Here is an 18,721-nt window from a genome sequence, read left to right as displayed (position 1 = left end):
GATGCATTCATCGCCATTGAGTCCATCCACCTTGCTGCTAGTCATTCTCTTTCCTTCCACCTTTCCCAGCACTAGTATTTGTCAGAGCTAGATTTTCACATTAGTGTGTCCAAAGTATGATCATTTGTCATTTTGCTCTGAGTGATTATACTGGATTGATTTGCTTGATGACCCATTTGTCCATGGTATACTCAAAAGTCTTCTCCAACACCAAATTTCAAATATTTAAATTGCTTCACAAAACAATTTACATGTCTACACAGCAAGACTTTTGATGTGGATATTGGCGGTGACAGGGTGGTGGTGGGGAAGTAAAACTCCAGTAGAAGATAACACATCACACACAAAGTATTCTTCGCTTTTTCAGCCTTGCTGTGATATATTCTAGCGATGTACTTAGTTATAACAAGTTGATAGCAGGATAAGCGTTTTTGTCCCCAGGCTTTGCTTTAACTTAACTACTTAGCAAACCAAACTCTGCAGTGGATGCAATTTATTTATTTATTATTTATTAATTGGATTTGTATTCTGCCCCTCTGCAATGATGATGCAGCCAAGTGGGGGCTAGATTTTTATTCATTTATTTTCAAAGACTTTTTCACAGGGTTCATAGGATTTTTTAAATATGTGTAGCAAGAGAGACTGGAATGACTGTTGCTAAGGGAATCACATGACTGCATCACTTAGTGACAGCAATTCTAGCAGTCCCAGATATTGTCATTAAACAAGGACTTCATGTGACCATGACTTCCAACTTCCTACCAGCTTTTCCCATTGATTCTGCTTGCGGAAAGCTGGCAGGAAACCCCAGAATTCATGATCGCATGACCTCAGCTCATAATTTCATAATGTCATAATTTTGAGCTAGGTGCTAAGCTCCCAAAATGCAATCACACAACTGTGGGGACACTGTGATGCTGGACTCTCCAAGGACTAGTTGTACCTACCACTCATTCTGCCCCACTGTAACAAAATACTGCCCAGTCTTCCTCTATAAGGGATTGTTTATTTATTTACCAGATTCATAAGGCTGCTCAAACAATGTGATTCCAGGCAGTGTCCAACAACAGAAAAAAAAATATCTCAAAAAAGATCCATGTAACATTAAAACATACCGTACATGAAATACTGTGTAAATTTGAAATACTGAACATGCTGGTAATCAAGTACCATAATACAAACAGCTGAAGGAGAATCCCATTCAACCAGCCCCAAATGCTTGTGGGGAAAATCCAAGTTTAAAGCTGATTGTTGATTATCTTCTTAAATGAAAAATAAAGGATTGCTCTATGATCAGGATTCAAAGGGGAAAAAGTGATTTAGAGCATGTGTATAGAAGGACCACCACACTGGTCTACAGTTCTTTCAATCAAACCCATCTATTTCAAGGATCTCTTTTTATACCTCTTTCAAATTGGTCTGTCTCTTTTTTCTTTATTCGACTCTTTATATCTTAACTTTCTTTCCCTGAATCATTCAAGACAGCTTATAAAAGCAGTGCAAAAATGCTAAGAACTGAAGAAATAAAGCAGCAACAGATCCAAAATTAAAACTGAAATGTCAATGTTCTAAATCTTGTGACTCCCAAGAGTGTTTTAAGAATGTCGTGGTCCCGACTGAATACATATCTGGCTAGATCTTGTTTGAATTTGTGTGAATGGGGATCGATTCACAAATAAAGACAATACAGACCCAACACAATGGCAGGAGACCTTTTGGGTCCAATGGGCACATTGACACCCCAGTTTGGTTGCCATCCAGAAGGCTTCTTGCTTTAACAATCCTTTCTTGCTTAAAAGAACAAATAATTCATATATCACAAAATAATATAATTTATTCAAATGCAAATTTACAGATTAAAAACTCCACATAAAAATATAGTTATCACATGTTAAAAAAAGATGGAAACCAGTTTTACTTTCCTTTTCTTTTTAAGTGTTAAGTGAAAACAGACTAGCATTGCTTTAACATTCCCAAAGTAATATGCTTGTTTGTTTTTTGAAATTCAGAATGGTTAAAATGTGCAATAATCTAGCAGCAATCTTGACTTTCTCACTTATAATAGTACAATATTTTGAAACATTCATTTCATTTATTTAAAAAAACATTGATTTTAACAGAAATGGAAATGGGATTAGTGTAAACATGGTTTTTGAATTCTGAAACAGAATCAAGCTGGACTTTCAGTCACATTTTGCAACATTTCCAGGAAGATTTATACATAATTATATCCTTCTAAATTAGGGGTGTCAAGAGGGTGATTAAATCTGGCCTGTTAGGTTGGCCTGGAAATATCAAAGGACCGGCCCACGGTGCCTCTGCCAGCCCAAATGGACTGCAGATGGGCTGCTTTTGGCCCCCGTGAGGCCCGCTTTTGACCAGTGGATTACTTTTGGAGGTCGAAGAGGCAACCCCCCCCGGCTGCATGGAGGCCCCGTGAGGCCCGTTTTCACCCTCCATGGCCTCCAGCAGCACTCTGCTGGCCAAAAACAGGCCCCTTGAGACTTCCACACAGCCAGCCGAGTGCTGCAGGAGGACTGGATTAAAATTATGTGACCTAAACTAAGTGCCTGATCTGAATAGAAAACAAAGAACTTCCTATGTTAATACTACAGTTTAATGCCAGATTTTACATACTGTAGGTCCATTTAATCTACAAGCAACAATCTATAATTGACAGCCATTTCTATTTACTATCCTGGAAATTTACCACTGCTATTAGGTCTGGTATTATCATGATATTTATGCTATTGTATTTTTATTATTAGTTGAACAATAAAAATACAATAGTATAAATAGCTTTTCCAGACAATAGTATAAATTGCCTGGAAAAGCAATTTACTATTAATGGGATATATATTTAGAAATAAAAAGTTTAGTGGAGCATGAAGAATAAGCAATAAATGTTTGCCCGTAATATCCGATAGAAGAGATAAGAAAATTGTTAAAGTAAAGAACTGTGGGGGGAAAAAGGGGAAAGGCGCATCTTGAGCTTGTGTCAAATGTTCACCCTGACTATCCCAACCCCTGGCTCTCTGAGGTCAAACACAACTCTGATGCAGCTCTCAATGAAATCAAGTTTGACACCCCTGTTCTAAAGTAATGCTCCATAATTTATGGGGACGACCTGAGTCTGGAATGACATTGGCAATAAAAAAATTTAGTTGAACCTGATTGATTTAAAACAGAACTTTCAGTTGCAAATGGAAAAAAAGTGCATTCCGCTGGGCCTTTAAAATCAGTTAGTAACAGAGCACAAGGATAATTTCTTGAAGCATTACTGGTGTTCTTGAAGCTTACGCTTTTTAGAAGCTGGCTCGTCTAAGCAGTCACTGGTATTTATGCTTTCATTTTTAACGGTGATACCTGTCAGTAGATACCCACCGCCACCACTTATTAGCAATTTGGGATGACTTCGATCTGGCAAAATCTTAAAAATAAGAAATCAAAAATAAGCTATGTCATAATTGTAGTACTAATAGCACATTCTGTGAGGCTCATGGATCAGGAAGCAATAAAAGATTTCAAGAAGATACACATTAGACAAGGGTACAAATCAGACATTCAATGCCACTTAATTTGCCTTGCAGAAATTTCATAAAAAGAAATTCCTATTCTTATGTTACATTGATGAGTTATGAATCAATGATAATATTAAACTGAATGAATATTTTTATTAGGTCATTGACCAGAATTGGAAACAAAAATACATCAACAATAAAACAAAACAAGATAAAATATTACAATATATGGTAGGCTTGCCAATGAATAATCAGATAATAGTTACACTATGAAGTTACTTTGCATAATCTGAAGCCATCACATTTTTTGGACTATAAGATGCACCCCCCCCCCCAATGGGTTTGTGTGTCTTATAGAGCTAATATTGCGGCTGGGGGGGAGAGGGTTTGGTGAGGCACAAATCACCTGTTCAATGTGGCGGGGATTGCTGCTGCCTATAGTTGCTGCCCATTTGGTGAACAGGGCATGGCAAATGGGCTATGGTGGCAGATTTTTCCCCCTTGTTTTCCTTTTCTAAAGCTAACGTGAATCTTATAGTCCGGAGCATCTTATAGTCTGAAAAATACAGTATTTTATTTCCTCTATTATTTCATAATTTCAAATGTACATTTGATCAGAGATGCATGATTTTCCTGGTTCACTTGCATTTTATGCAAGTAAAATGTATAATATATGCATTTTATATGGTACACTAGGTTAGTATGGAGGATAGACTAGGGGACCATGGTCTTTCGAGACTGAAGGATGCCAATGCAATATGGTACATATATGTTTGTAATTCTTACCTGATAGTTTCGCAACCATGTTTCAGAAAGTTTCAGATTAATGACATCACCCTTCTCTCTCAATTTTGCATAACATTCTAGTAGTGGCTAAAACAAGAACATCTGGTTATATGAATTTACTGAATTTTTTTAAAAAAAGATTAAATTAAGAAAATATATTAGGTTTACCTCTTTATATTGGCAGTAGACAACAAAAGGCCTCGAAGGAGCTACCAGCTCTAACAACAGGAGTAATAAACTTGTTGGATGAAATCGACTGGCTACAATTAAACTGTAAGTTAGACACAGGTTAGCTGCATTCCTAAACATCAAACATCGCTATGAAAAGATATAAAAATACTTTGAATCCCAGATTAAAACTAAAAATACCATGGAAGCAAAAGACTTCAAGTTACAGTGGTGATGTGAAACCAGGTGGCTCTCCAAATTAGAGAAAATGTTGCTGGCCCACATTAAGGAGGGCTACATTAGAGAGGCTTTCTCAGATATAGATTATAAACAATTTTTTTCATGAATTTCCTCAACTTTATTTTAGATCTGAGCTATTACCTTTTAATGCACTGGCTATTTCCCTTATTTTTAACCCCATAGACAGTCTGAATCATTCATCACAGCTGATATATTGACAAATCCTTTCCATCATGGGATAATTGTACAAGCTATTGTCATCCTGTCAGTGTTGAAAATGTTCTGATCACTTACAGCATCTTTCGATCTAATACAGAAATTTAACATGCTAATGTAAAAAGGAAAATTCAGAAAGGGCTGAGCCCTTGGCTTTAAGCTATGTAGACAACTAACCCCTGTTCACAAATGATGAACACTAACACATCCAGTTACATTTTTAGAATGGCAAATTCCCTTTTGAAAGCAATTACAAACAAGATATTTCTGGACATGTTCAATACTACAAGAGAGTTCTTACCCATCAGCATCCTTGTTTTTCAATAAAGCAGCGGCTTCTATCAGCTTTCTCTTCTTTTCCTCTTGTTTCTTTTGTTTGTCGTGTGCCTAAAATATGTATAAATTTAGATTAAATGATTTTAAGAACTAGAGAAGGTCTAAAACATTTATCTCTGTAATATACACATTTATAGGCTGGTTTGGGCTTAATATTCAAATGCCTTCCTCAAATTTAAAGGTCTATTTGAAAGATAAAAATAGAATTGTTAAAAACAACAAAATATATTATAGTGCTTCAACCTGAAATACTTCAAATAATTAAATATATTGCTAATTTTTAAAAACAAGTACTTGTCTTAAACATTATTGCAATAAAGTCAGATATCTTACATCCTAATTTACTTACATTGCTATATATCAGCTTTAGACACTGAAATATTTTAACATATAGCTGACTTAACATGAAAAGAAATCACAATTAATCCAAAAATATTTCACAATTGATAAAATTATTCTGGTGCTATGGCTATATTTAGCAAAGCAGAGTATACTGCATTTATTCACATTTCTAATTATTATTAAATCTGATTTATATCAAAAGATCTTGCCATTAATTAATATACAGTGGTATCTCTAGCTACAAACGCCTCTACTTAAGATCTTTTCTAGATAAGAACCAGGTGTTCAAGATTTTTTTGCCTCTTCTCAAGAACCTTTTTCCACTTACAAACCTGAGCCTCCGAAACTGTAACCGGAAAAGGCAGGGAGAAGCCTCTGTGGGGCCTCTCTAGGACAGTGTTTCCCAACCTTTTTTGAGCCGCGGCACATTATTCACATTTACAAAATCCTGGGGAACATTGAGCGGGGGGGGGGGGGGTTGCTAAAAAACGTTTGGACAAAAAAAAAATCTCTCTTTCTCCCTTTCACTCTATTTCTCTCTCACTCTTTCTTTCTCTCTCTTCCTTCCTTCTTCTTTCTTTCCCTCTCTCTCTCCATCCCTCTTTGTTTCTCCCTTCCTCTTTTTTGCTCTCTTTCTCTCTCCCTCTCCTTCTCTCCCTCTATGACTTTCCCTCACCCTCCTTCCCCCTCTTACTCTCTCTTGCTTTCTCTCTCTCTCTCTTGCTGTCTCTCTCTCTCTCCTCTCTCCCTCTATCTTTCTCTCTCTCTTGCTTGCTATTTCTCTTTCTCTCTCTCTTTTTTGCTTTCTCTCTCCCCCCTCTCCCTCTCTCCCTCTCTTGCTATCTCTTTCTCTCTCTTGCTGTCTCTCTCTTTCTCTCTCTTTTTTGCTTTCTCTTTCTCTCTCCCCCTCTCTTCCTCTCTCTCTTTTTTGCTTTCTCTCTCTTTCTCTCTCCTCCCTCTCCCTCTCTTTCTCTCTCTCCCTCTCTTTCTATCTCTTTCTCTCTTGCTATCTCTCTCTCTCTTTCTTTCTCTTTCTCTCTCTCTTTTGCTTTCTCTCTCTTTCTCTCCCCCCTCTCACCCTCTCTCTTTCTCTCTCTTGCTATCTCTTTCTCTCTCTTGCTCTCTCTTTCTTTCTTTCTCTCTCTCTTTCTCGTACACCACGCCACAGCAGCGGCATTGGGCAGTAGACATGGGCCGGTGGGAGGATGGTCAGCTGTGAGGCGGAGCTCTGGAACGGAGGCACCGACAGCGGTGGCTGGACGTGTTGCTAGATACCGTACATGCTGGTGTTGCACTGGGCATGGGCGTGGGGCTGGAGCCTCCGTCCCGGCCCAGCCAGCAGGCAAGCGCCAGCAATGCAATGCCAGCATGTATAGCATACAGCAATATGTCCAGCCGCCACCGTCGGTGCCTCACAGCTGACCACCCTGCCGCCGCCCCACAACTACTGCCCGGTGCCACTGCTGCCGCCACCCTCCCGCTGCCGCCACCCTCCTGCCAGGCCCCAAAGCTCACCTGCTGCTGCCGCCAGGGAAACTCCAGCCGGGCGGGGCGCTGCAGCTGCTGGAAAACTTGGAAGGCGCAAAGAAGGAAGCTCAGCTTCCGGTCTCACAACTTTTTGCTCTTCGCACTCTCAGCAAAAAGTTGCGAGACCAGAAGCTGAGCTTCCTTCTTCGCGGCACACCTGACCATATCTCGCGGCACTCTAGTGTGCCGCGGCACACTGGTTGGGAAACACTGCTCTAGGAATCTCCTGGGAGGAAACAGGGCCGGAAAAGACGGGAGAAGCCTCTTTGGGGCCTCCCTAGGAATCTCCTGGGATGAAACAGGGCCTCCGCCCTCCCTGTGGTTTCCCCAATCGCACACATTATTTGCTTTTACATTGATTCCTATGGGAAAAAATTGCTTCTTCTTACAAACTTTTCTACTTAAGAACCTGGTCATGGAACGAATTAAGTTTATAAATAGAGGTACCACTGTATATTGCAGATAAGCATAACATAGTAAACATTCATGTTATAACTGATGCTGCAATGTGAGTTGAGAAGCATACTTATTTATCAATGGATTGAATTATTTAATTAAATTTAAGCTATCATAAAATGGTAGGATCTTACTGTTCCCTTGGCTTTATCATCAAGTACATCCGATGCAAATTCTGCTATTTCTTGATCTTCAGGTTGACCGCTTTCCATAGCTACTTTAGAACTGCATTCCATGTCTACTTCTGATATAGAAAGTTCCTTGTCATCCTCTGAACCATTTTTGTCTTCTGACACTGGTGTTTTCTCTTCACACTCTGAAGTCAATGGCTCTGAAGAAAATGTTCCAGACAGAACGCTGGCCACTTCGTTGAGGGGGAACTCAGAGAGAGTATCAAAAAAAGTTTTAGGAAATCCAAAACAACTTGTGGCTGCTCTAACAGGTGCTTCTCCTGGATATATCTGAACAATCGATCCATAACCTGCAAGTATAGATCAAAGTCAAATACAGCCAGGTTAAACCAGGTTTACCCTAATACACTGTGACAATCTAAACAAACCATTTTCTCTCAAATACAACAGTGACTTGCATGAAAGAAAACAGAAGTCATCTACAATTCTTAACATCATCACAAAGAATGTTCTTAAAAACATTGCCTGATACATTCATCTGTGAAAATAATGGATTGTTCATGTGATCCAAAAATGTTGAACTTTACACAAGCATTTACAGGTGATTTCAATTCAAATTACTATGGACAAGTGAAAGATTATTTGAACTTGTCCTGGCCCACTTTCACAAACTCAGCCAGTCAATCAGGTGCTGTGTTTTGTATTACAGCATCTGCCTTCCTTAGTTCCCTATGTTGTCTAGCAAATGTGTTCTCAAACTCCAGTTGAGTTCCAAAAATATTTGCAAATGGAATGTGGAACAACCAGTCAAAAGAAGCAAACCGAAAATTCTAACTGACTTATCCAAGCAGCCATATCTTCACTAACTCTTCAAGCTAAATTCAGTGAACACTTTTAACAATAGCTTTATTCACAATAACAAAGATTTCCTTCTTTATCTGCTTACTTTTCCATAAAACTTGAAAATAGTTGTTAGGCAAAAATAAAGCAGAAGGATAAAACACAATTGTCTTTCTAAAAGCATCTTATTTCTCTACTCTTCTGGTGTCTTTATATTTTGTAATCAATGTTTTGCTTAGAAAGCTCCCCTATCTAGCTTAACTGTAAGGAAAAAAAAAATGTAATTTTAGAACCAAATGCACATGCTATCCATAGAAATATTATTATTAAATGTTCACACTCCCAGTTGTATACATTATATTCTGCTCTTCTCACCTCCCATTCGTTCCATTACAGCTCCCAGCACCAGTCCTGCGCAGGTTTCCATTACTATCATCTTGTTGCCAGCATGAACATTTCCCCAAGTTAACATCTGGGCTAGAGTATCATACCGCAAATGGCTAGGATATTTTGGGGAAAAATAGATTACTTTTGCTGTGATTTAAAATATTGAAGAGTACAACAAATTTTATTAGAAATAACAGATTTCTAGTTCCAATTTATATTTTGAACAAATACAAATTCTGACTGTAAAGATATAATAATATATATTATTGTAAATATATATATAAATATATTTAGAAAAATATGTATTAAACATGTATTTTATTTTATTTATTTATTTATTTATTCAATTTTTATGCCGCCCTTCTCCTTAGACTCAGGGTGGCTTACAACATGTTAGCAATAGCACTTTTTAAACAGAGCCAGCATTATTGCCCCCTCTGGGCAGTTTGCAATGAGAAATTACAATACAATCAATGAAAGATAGTGTATTTTTTTCAGATGGAATGAAGCAAGGGGTCTCACTCTCCCTCACCCAAGGCTTGGACAGTGCTGTGCATGGAAACTGAAAAATGCTTTATCTCATTGTTTGTTCAGTTTCATCAGTTTATGTAGTACTGATGAGAAAAAGATATCAACAGAAATCTGCAGTTTAGTTTTTGCCTTTGCCTGCCAAAAGGAGAGCTTTGAGAAAAATCATGCAGAATAAGACTAATTATAGTCCACTTGGCAGCCTTCATCAAAATCTTCTTTTTAAAAATCCACACATCCACAGATGACAAACGACATTCAAGAAAAGAAGTTCATATATTATGCATAATTTCTATCCATCTGTAACATTTATCCACTCATTTACTGCTAGATGTAGTCCAACAAATACCCCATATAACTGAAATACATCAAGTCTTACTTGATCTTTCCTGGTTCTCTTGCATAGTACATTGTTGATAATATGCGAGTAGATGGTTTTATGATCGTAATAACTGCATCATATCTACATGGAAAGCAACAAAAATATTATTAAAACTATTTATGATTTGTGATTCACTGAATATTGTTTTCTAAATTCAACTTACTTCTTTTTCTTTTTTTTGATGTATTTATCTTGAGCAAATTCTGTTTTGTCTCTAAATGTGGTGCTGTTCTCTATTAATTGTTGAACTATTTCCTTAAAAAGAAAGATAGCTTAATCATTCTATTCTCATAGCTATTTATAAAGCATTTCAACGAAATAAAACACAAAAGTCCCCAGCATATCAACAATGACCAAGGAGCATCCAAGTAAAAATTTAAAAAGAAATTTAAAAAGAAGGAGCCAGTTTTCTGTAGTTATTAAAGTACCAAGACAGAAATGGGAGACGGTGAGTTTTATCCACTTCTGGCAGGAAAAATGTGCCAGAAAAACTGCAGTGACTTATCCAAGCAGTTGCCAGAGTTAACATTGACTTGAAGGTGTGCGTGTGCACATACACAGAGTAGGAAATATATTTATTCTCAATGTAGTCATGCATCTACCAAATGTTAGGCCAATACAGTGGTACCTCTACTTAAAAACGCCTCTACTTAAGAACTTTTCTAGATAAGAACCGGGTGTTCAAGATTTTTTTGCCTCTACTTAAGAACCATTTTCTACTTAAGAACCTGAGCCTGAAAAATTTTCCCAGGAAATTTGAGAGCGGCACAAAGGCCTGGCCAGTTTCCTGCCATCCCCCCTTTAATCCCGGCCATCTCAGGCTTTTCTGGGCAGCTAGAGGAGCCTTTCGGTGGCGCTTAAGGAGGCTTTGGCAGCCCAGAGCGAACAGAGCGTTTTCCTTTCTCTGGGCGCTTGGAGAGGGAATAAATTACTTCGCTGTGGTGATTCCCTTGCGCTGTCTCCCATACACCCGGTGTGAGGTTGCCTCCTGGAGCATCTGGGCGCGGATAGGCAAAGGGGGGAGCTTCGCCCCGGCCAGATCAACTCATCTTCAGCCAAACCGAGGAGTCACCACAGTGAAGGAACGAACGAGAGGAGAGGGGAGCCCTTCAGCATGGGAAGGAAGAGACAGCAGGTAGCAGCAGCAGCCACCTTTCGGTCAAAGGAGTGGGAGGTTCCCCCCTCTCGCCCGCCTGGATTTTTCTCTCTGGCGCAGTTTATGTTAGGCAGCCTTGCGCCGGGTGTATGTATGGGAGGCGCATGCTCCTCCTCGCTGCCTCAGAGTCCCCCCCCCCTTTTTTATGCCTTAAAGTTTTGGAGGTTTTTTATTCCACTCACCTCCTTCCTTTGGCAGCAACTGTCCTCCTCCTCTTCTTCCTCCTTCTCCTCCCACCCAAATTACGAGGTTTTATTTCTTCCCTAATGGGTTTGCACGCATTATTTGCTTTTACATTGATTCCTATGGGAGAAATTGCTACTACAGTGGTACCTTATCATACAAACTTAATTGGTTCCAGGAGGAGGTTTGTAAGGTGAAAAGTTCGTAAGATGAAACAATGTTTCCCATAGGAATCAATGTAAAAGCAAATAATGCCTGCAAATCCTTCAGGAAAATCCCAAACTTTAGAAAAGAGGCGAACAGAGGGCAGGGAGGAGCAGCTAAAGGGGGCGGGTAGAAGAATCAAGGCTAGGCTAAAGGGCGAGTGGGAAGGAAGAAAGGCAAGGGGGGCGCCCCTACCTTTTCTTTCTTAAAAAGACACCCTTTCAGTGCCTTTGCAAGCACGTTGTTCTCTGCAAAATCTTTCCTACTCCAAGCAGCCCCTCCCTTTTCTTTCTTCAAAAAAGGGGGAAAAAAGAAACCCCTTCATCCCAGCAGCAGCTGCTTGGGTTCGTAAGGTGAAAATAGTTCGGAAGAAGAGGCAAAAAAATCTTAAACACCGGGTTCGTATCTTGAAAAGTTCGTTAGAAGAGGCGTTCGTAAGATGAGGTACCACTGTACTTAAGAATGTTTCTACTTAAGAACCTGATCACGGAACGAATTAAGTTCTTAAATAGAGGTATCACTGTATTTAGCTATAAACAATCCAAAGAACTACACATGAAAAGCAGTACCACTGACTTGAATGTACATAAAATAGATGTTGCACTCCATTCATGATGATCATGAATGATACATATCAACCAGTCAAGAACCAGAGATCAGAAATATAGTTGAGTTGTAAAGTTCATATTTTACATGAAATAGTTCAAGATTCAACCCTTCAAAACTTTTAGAAGAGTATTTAGTATAGAAAGGCAACTGCCCTCTTTTATTTATTAAATTTAAAATATATGTAATAATAAATTTATATCCTGCTTTTTCTTGGGAACAAAAATAGCTTAAATGGAGTTCTAGTCTAATTTTATTGTGATATTACTTTGATGCCCAATTGGACTGAAATATATATACTGGTTCAAAGTTACCCAGTGAATTTTTTTTGGTTGAGTAGGGACTCAAATAAGTTTCCTCAGTTTAAGTCTAAAATTTCAATCACTATATGACACTTGCTCAAATTATTCAATAGAAAAGGATTCTAACTGTAATAGTTCCTAGCAATATAGCTTTCTAAACTGAAAGTATTCACTTATGATGTGAAGCAATAATATGCAATTGAGAATTCAAGATTACCTGTCCTTTAATGCCTTTATCCTTCAAAGCCTTTATATCATCATGAGTCAGTTTTTGAGATTTTCCATCATCTATTATATTACGATTATCTGTACCTGCTTCTTTTGTTTCTTAAAAAAACAACACCAAAGATATAACAGGTTTGTAAGAACTATTACTGAAGATTTATAACTGGTACTATAATCATCTAACAGACAAAACAGGAAACTAGGATTTAAACCCTTGTACTAGTTTATCAGGCAAAAGGAAATGTTAGTGTAGCTTTTTTCACTTATGCTTCTAATTGGTTTTTTTTAATCAAATGAGATGTTTTTTTTAAAAAAAATTGATTAAATTTAACATTTCAATGATACTAGTATATTTCAGCTTGTCCATAATATCTCATGTAGGATTCTTGCAAGAATGCTTGTCTCTTATACAAACCATAAAATCACAGTTTTCCTAAAAGAATTATGGTTTGCTACTTTGTATTGTCAAGAAATGGAAACTTTCTCAAGTAAACACTATAAATCAGATCTTAAAAAATAATGTAGCAATTTGGATATTATTCAGATATTCCCATTGTTTATTAATAATCTAGACAATAGATATGTTTTTAACATAATTTTTTGTTCTGAAAATCAAATATATCTGGTAAATCTAATTTTGAGTTTGAATCCACACTTTTATTTAGTTATATACATTACATTAAAATTTCCTGTCAACATTTTTCATCACATTTTCACCAAAGATAAATGTTCCTGCACATAGTCTTGCCAATCTGTAAGATAGGCCAGTGATTCACAATCTGTGGTCCGTGGAACCCTCTGGGGGGCCCTCCGCGATATTGTCAAAGGGTCTGTGCAGTCTTGAAAAAATGTTATGATTTAAATCTTGGGAATCTGTGGCCTAAAAGTTATTTAAAGGAGGTCCATGGTGAAGATTGAGACAGGCAAAGATTTTTATCAGCATTTCATGCTGCCAATGTAAGAGCTTATTTTTTATATTAGATGTTGATAAAAAATTTCTACGCTGCCATAAAGACTGTCAGTCTTCCATCCATCCATCCAATTTTTTTGGCAGCCCATCTTACTACAAGGTAAGTCTATAGTTTTATTACATATAAAGCATAGACTGAAAGTTGTAACTAAGATACTTCTTTGTTTCTCAACCCCATGTTGTACTTTGTTTAGGAAAAGTATCAGAACTATAAAAAAGTATCAGAATTATAACGTCAAAGCATACAAATTCCATAATTGCGCTATCCAAATAATTTCTATCTGATTCATACCTGGATTCATCTCTTCTAACGGCTGCTTTGGCTGAAGACTACCACCACTAGTCACTTCAAATGATGTTCCATACATATGCCCAATGGCATTATCTAAGCAGAACCACTGTTTTTCAAAAACATTTTTTCTAAAAACAAAAGCACCAACAAATCAATTAGAAACATAGAACCCTGTAATATTCACAATCCAAAATCTGAAAAAGGAATAAATGACATACATATATTGCAGTACAGTATATTCAATTCTAGTTTCAAGTAAAAGTAAGCAGAAATAGTTGTAAAATCATTGAGCAAGAAAAGCAAGCAAATTAAAATCACAAGAACATTTATTTTACTAGGCTTATATACTATTTTAATTGGATTGGCTGACAATCCATACATAATTAGGATTAAAACCAATAGATCACTCTATAAAATAGAAACATTTTATAGAAATAGAATGGAAAGATGGGATAGCTAAAAGCCATTATTACAACTCATAAACAGGCATAATCTTCCATTTATTCCCTTTTCAAAGTTCTAGGGATATAATCTGGTATTAATTACTTTTCTGAATTCCAAAAAGGTTGGTACTTGTTAAAAGGGGGCGGTGATTGAAAACTGCCTCTAAGGAACTCTATGAAAAGCTTATTTATTTATTTATTAGATTTGTATGCCGCCCCTCTCTGTAGACTCGGGGCGGCTTAAAAGAAATGCTTCTTTTAAGAAGGGAACTTGAGGGGACTTCACTTTCTTCTATTTAATTGAGTAGCCATCTTTATATTCCAGGAAAAAATTCTTTAGTGACTGCATCATGTTAAGGTTATTTTCCGTTGTATTTGCTCCGAAATGAAACTAGAAACCAGCTGTGTAGTTTTCTGTACAATTTGCACCTATAACTTGGGGAAAGACCATGACTGTCATGATGGCAATGCATTTCTAAATCAATTCTCTTTTTCAAGGGAACAAATTAAAGTCCCTCAATACCCCCTGCCTGTGAAACTCCATTACCAATGGTCTTCTCACAATTATATGATTCCGACTAGATATTCCATTCCACTAGAATAACAATATTTATTCTAATTTAAAAAATCATTTAAGTTTTTTTAATATAACACACTTCTTAAATCTATTTCCAGCTTCATTAATGTGAAAATTATCATTTCCCTCTACTACTTTTCTAGGTCTTTCACCTAAGGAAGATAACAATCAATTTTCTATTTTCAAAATATAACCTGACTTTTTTTTCATCCTGGACAACTGTCAGGCAACAAAATAAAGAACTCTGCATAGAAATGCAAACAGAAGCATCTTGTCATTAAAAACCTCCTACACATTCTCTACTGTATGCAGCCTTCAGTTCTCATTCCAATGAAATCTTAAATCTCTCTGCTCAGATGGGGAGGTGAAGCGATAAGGCTGCCATGTGCTGTTCTTTTTTACCCATAACTACTTTCTGGGTATAGTTGCAGAGCTGTCAGCTCAGCTTTAAGACCCGAGCTCCCTGCAACTCCTGTTGCTTGCTTGCCTAGTAATTCAAAAATATTCAGATGAGAATAGATTAATAGGTACTACTTTGGGGGGGGGGGGGGATAACAGGGTTCCATATGCATTTGGTTTATAGCCATGCTGGCTAAAGGACCATGGAAAATGTCTTCAGTTAACGCTGGCTTCCTCGGCCAAGGAACAGAGATGAATACCGGATCCTAGTGCAGGACACGACTGAGGGGGAAATACTTACATAATACAGTGGTACCTCTACTTAGGAATGCCTCTACTTAAGAACTTTCTAGATAAGAACCGGGTGTTCAAGATTTTTTTGCCTCTACTTAAGAACCATTTTCTACTTAAGAACCCGAGCCGGGAAAAATCACCCAGGAAATTTGAGAGCAGCATGAAGGCCCGGCCAGTTTCCTGCCATTCCCCCTTTGATTCCGGCCATCCGGGTTGCCAGAGGAGCCTTTTGGTGGCGCTTTAGGTGGGAATAAACCTCTGTCAGCGCCCAGAGAAAAGAAACGCTCCCTTTACTCTGGGCAGCCGAGAAGTCACCACAGGAAAGGAAAGGCGCCGGCTACAAAGCGAGCGAGTGAGAGGAGAGCCCTTCATCATGGAAAGTAAGAGGCAGCAGGTAGCAGCAGCAGCCAGTGTGTGGGAGGCATCCTCGTGCTGGCTGTATTGGAAGCGTGTGCTCCTCCTTACCGCCTCAGAGTCCCTCTTTTTTTTTTTTAGCCTTAAAGTTTTGGATTTTTTTTAATTCCCCTCACTTCACCTTCTTCCTTTAGCAGTGACTCTCGTCCTTCTCTTCCTCCTCCTCCTCCTCCCACCCAAATTCCGAGCTTTTATTTCTTTCCTAATGGGTTTGCACACATTATTTCCTTTTACATTGATTCCTATAGGAAAAATAGCTTCTACTTAAGAACATTTATACTTAAGAACCTGGTCATGGAAAAATTAAGTTCTTAAGTAGAGGTACCGCTGTACTTCTGTTTCTGTGGAATCTGCATAATTCAGACATAACCACGTCTTCTTTGGGCTCCACAACACTGTTCATCTGTTCGCATGCAGGTGTTTCTGCAATCCCAGTCAGGTATTATGGTGACTCGCATTGCTGGAAAATTATGCCCCTCCCCATTTTCAATCAGTTTTGGTCAGTGCCCACCTTCAAAGCCAGCAGAGGCTTAACAGCAATATAAACACTAAATGACAACCATGGCAATTTTAACTTGAGTGGACTTCAGAATAATGAGCTGGGGTGGCGCGGCAGGTAGAGTACTGTACTGCAGGCCACTGAAGTTGACTGTAGATCTGTAGGTCAGCGGGTTCAAATCTCATCACCGGCTCAAGGTTAACTCAGCCTTCCATCCTTGTGAGGTGGGTAAAATGAGGACCCGGCTTGTGGGGGCAATATGCTGGCTTTGTTAAAAAGTGCTATTGCTAACATGTTGTAAGCCGCCCTGAGTTTAAGGAGAAGGGCAGCATAAAAGTTGAATAAATAAATATATAAATAAATAAATAAATTCTCCAGGCAGCTAGGGCAGAGGTAGGCAAAGTTGGCTGTTCGATGACATGTGGACTTCAACTCAGAATTCCTGAGCCAATCATGCTAGGTAAGGAATTCTGGGAGTTGAAGTCCACATGTCACAGAAGAGCCAACTTTGCCTAGCCCTGGCCTAGGGAATCGTGGGAATTGAAGTCCACGTGTCTTAAAAGTCACTAAGGTTGACTTATAGTGTATTTTAATAGAGCAAAAATAACGTATTTACAATAGAAATCACATGAATGCATTAACAAAGGTCGAGGCAAATGGGTTTATGACGATTATATTGGCTAACCAATAGGCTGGCGGGAATGCACAGGCTTGAATCCTCTTGTCTAGGGATAAGAGATAATGGAAAAGCCAGTTCCAGTAACGGACTAGAACTCCTTTGAATGAAATAAAAGGCTGCAGAAGACGGAAGATTACCTTCGCTTCACCACGGCGACCGCTTTGAATACTTCGCCCCGCTTGAGAACAGCCCAGTCTCCCTCGCAGATGACATGGGGAGAAGGGGACCCGGGAGGCGCCTCCATGGCGACCCTTTCAAAGTCCTCGCGCCGAGGAACCCCACCGAAAGGAAAAGGGGAAGGAAAAAATCCTCGCGCACAGGCGTCAATTCAAGAAAAGGCCCCTCTTCCGGTTTTTCCCAAAAGCACGAGCCACGGAAGCGACTTGGTTTCCTCTCTTCCTGAAAGAGCGGTTGGTCTGATTGGCATTCAGTCATAAAGATCGAGGGATAGAGAGGCTCCGAGCTCCATGTTGATCGTGACTGGTGCCCTTGAAGGAGTCTGATGAACGGTTAAAAAACAAACAAACGGGCAACTACAGGCGACTCTCTTGCACACTTAGGAATTTCTTTTTCGCAAGGTTGTGGGGCCGTTCTATAATTTAGCATGTCTATGTGGACACTCTTTTCAAGTTTACAAAGTAGAGGTAGAAAAATAGAGAAGAGTCGTTACTTTATAATTTACGGACCTGACGCTTCCGGGCTCTTTTTAATACAACCCCCGTTTCTGGCTGGACGTGAAGATGTCTGTCATAATGCTGCTATGGCACACAATTCATGCGCAAAATATTTTTTGCGAGATCCCGGGACACGTCTATTTGCTTTCATTCGTAATTTTTTTTTTAAAGTGCTTCACAGTGATAACAGTATTACCAGCGAATGCTGGCTGGGGAATTCTGGGAGTTGAAGTCCAAATATCTTCAAGTTGCCATGGTTGGGAAACACTGACCTAGAGTTTAGACCACGGGCGAAAAGATGCGTTCATACATATTTTAACAGCATAAGCCTTGGAGTCCGATCATTCATTTGCTCCATTCAAAATGCCGTTTCTGTTTGTCGCCCAGTCCTCCAACTCTAGGAGAGACTTAACTTGGTAGGAGGCACAAAGGGAATATGTACATTTGAAAAATAACTCAGATAGCACCAGAAAGAGGAAATAATTTCTTTTGGAACATCGGGTAGGACTTTTGGCAAAGGAATCGATAAGAAAACGGCACATTTTATTGATTGATTGATTCATTGATTTGGTTCGAATTCATTTATGCTAGGAATCATATAATCATTTCGCTGCCTCTGTCCCGCCAAATCGGGACACTTCCGCTCTCGGTTCAAGCATTTTAAAATTATCAGCTATTCAGAGGCAGAAAAAGCGTGTGGGACGCGATTCCTTTCTTAAAATCAACGTACGAAGTCGGCTTGCCACTGATTCCCAACTTCGGCAATTAAAAAAAGTGTATGGACTTCAACTCCCAGAATTCTCTAGTTGGCATTTGAGTAGACGGTATTATTTTTCTGTCAAATGTTATGTATTACATAATATTTATTTACATTTATTTAGTCATGTTCGTGTGGGGGTAATAGTGACCCTTAGAGTTGAACGCAACGAAATTTCATTATAATA

The 18,721-nt window shown here is 38.7% G+C and overlaps 1 protein-coding gene across 1 annotated transcript; it reads right to left on the bottom strand.

Annotated features, from left to right (window-relative positions):
• Positions 1-1,814: 1,814 nt before the first annotated feature.
• On the bottom strand, positions 1,815-17,536 carry TRMT6 (tRNA methyltransferase 6 non-catalytic subunit). Its single transcript, XM_070732685.1, has 11 exons — positions 17,241-17,536; positions 13,799-13,926; positions 12,529-12,638; positions 10,024-10,115; positions 9,858-9,941; positions 8,939-9,063; positions 7,727-8,073; positions 5,233-5,318; positions 4,476-4,578; positions 4,308-4,394; positions 1,815-3,430 (listed from the first exon to the last, which is right to left on the bottom strand). Exons 1-11 carry the CDS (start codon positions 17,345-17,347, stop codon positions 3,278-3,280), a joined length of 1,422 nt encoding a protein of 473 aa, XP_070588786.1. The 5' UTR covers positions 17,348-17,536; the 3' UTR covers positions 1,815-3,277.
• Positions 17,537-18,721: the final 1,185 nt, after the last annotated feature.

The sequence above is a fragment of the Erythrolamprus reginae genome, chromosome 1 (assembly GCF_031021105.1).
Source record: "Erythrolamprus reginae isolate rEryReg1 chromosome 1, rEryReg1.hap1, whole genome shotgun sequence".
In the NCBI taxonomy this organism is placed as follows: Eukaryota; Metazoa; Chordata; class Lepidosauria; order Squamata; family Dipsadidae; genus Erythrolamprus; species Erythrolamprus reginae.
Note: the sequence above shows the minus strand (reverse complement) of the source record. Positions and strands in the feature narration are given on the sequence as shown.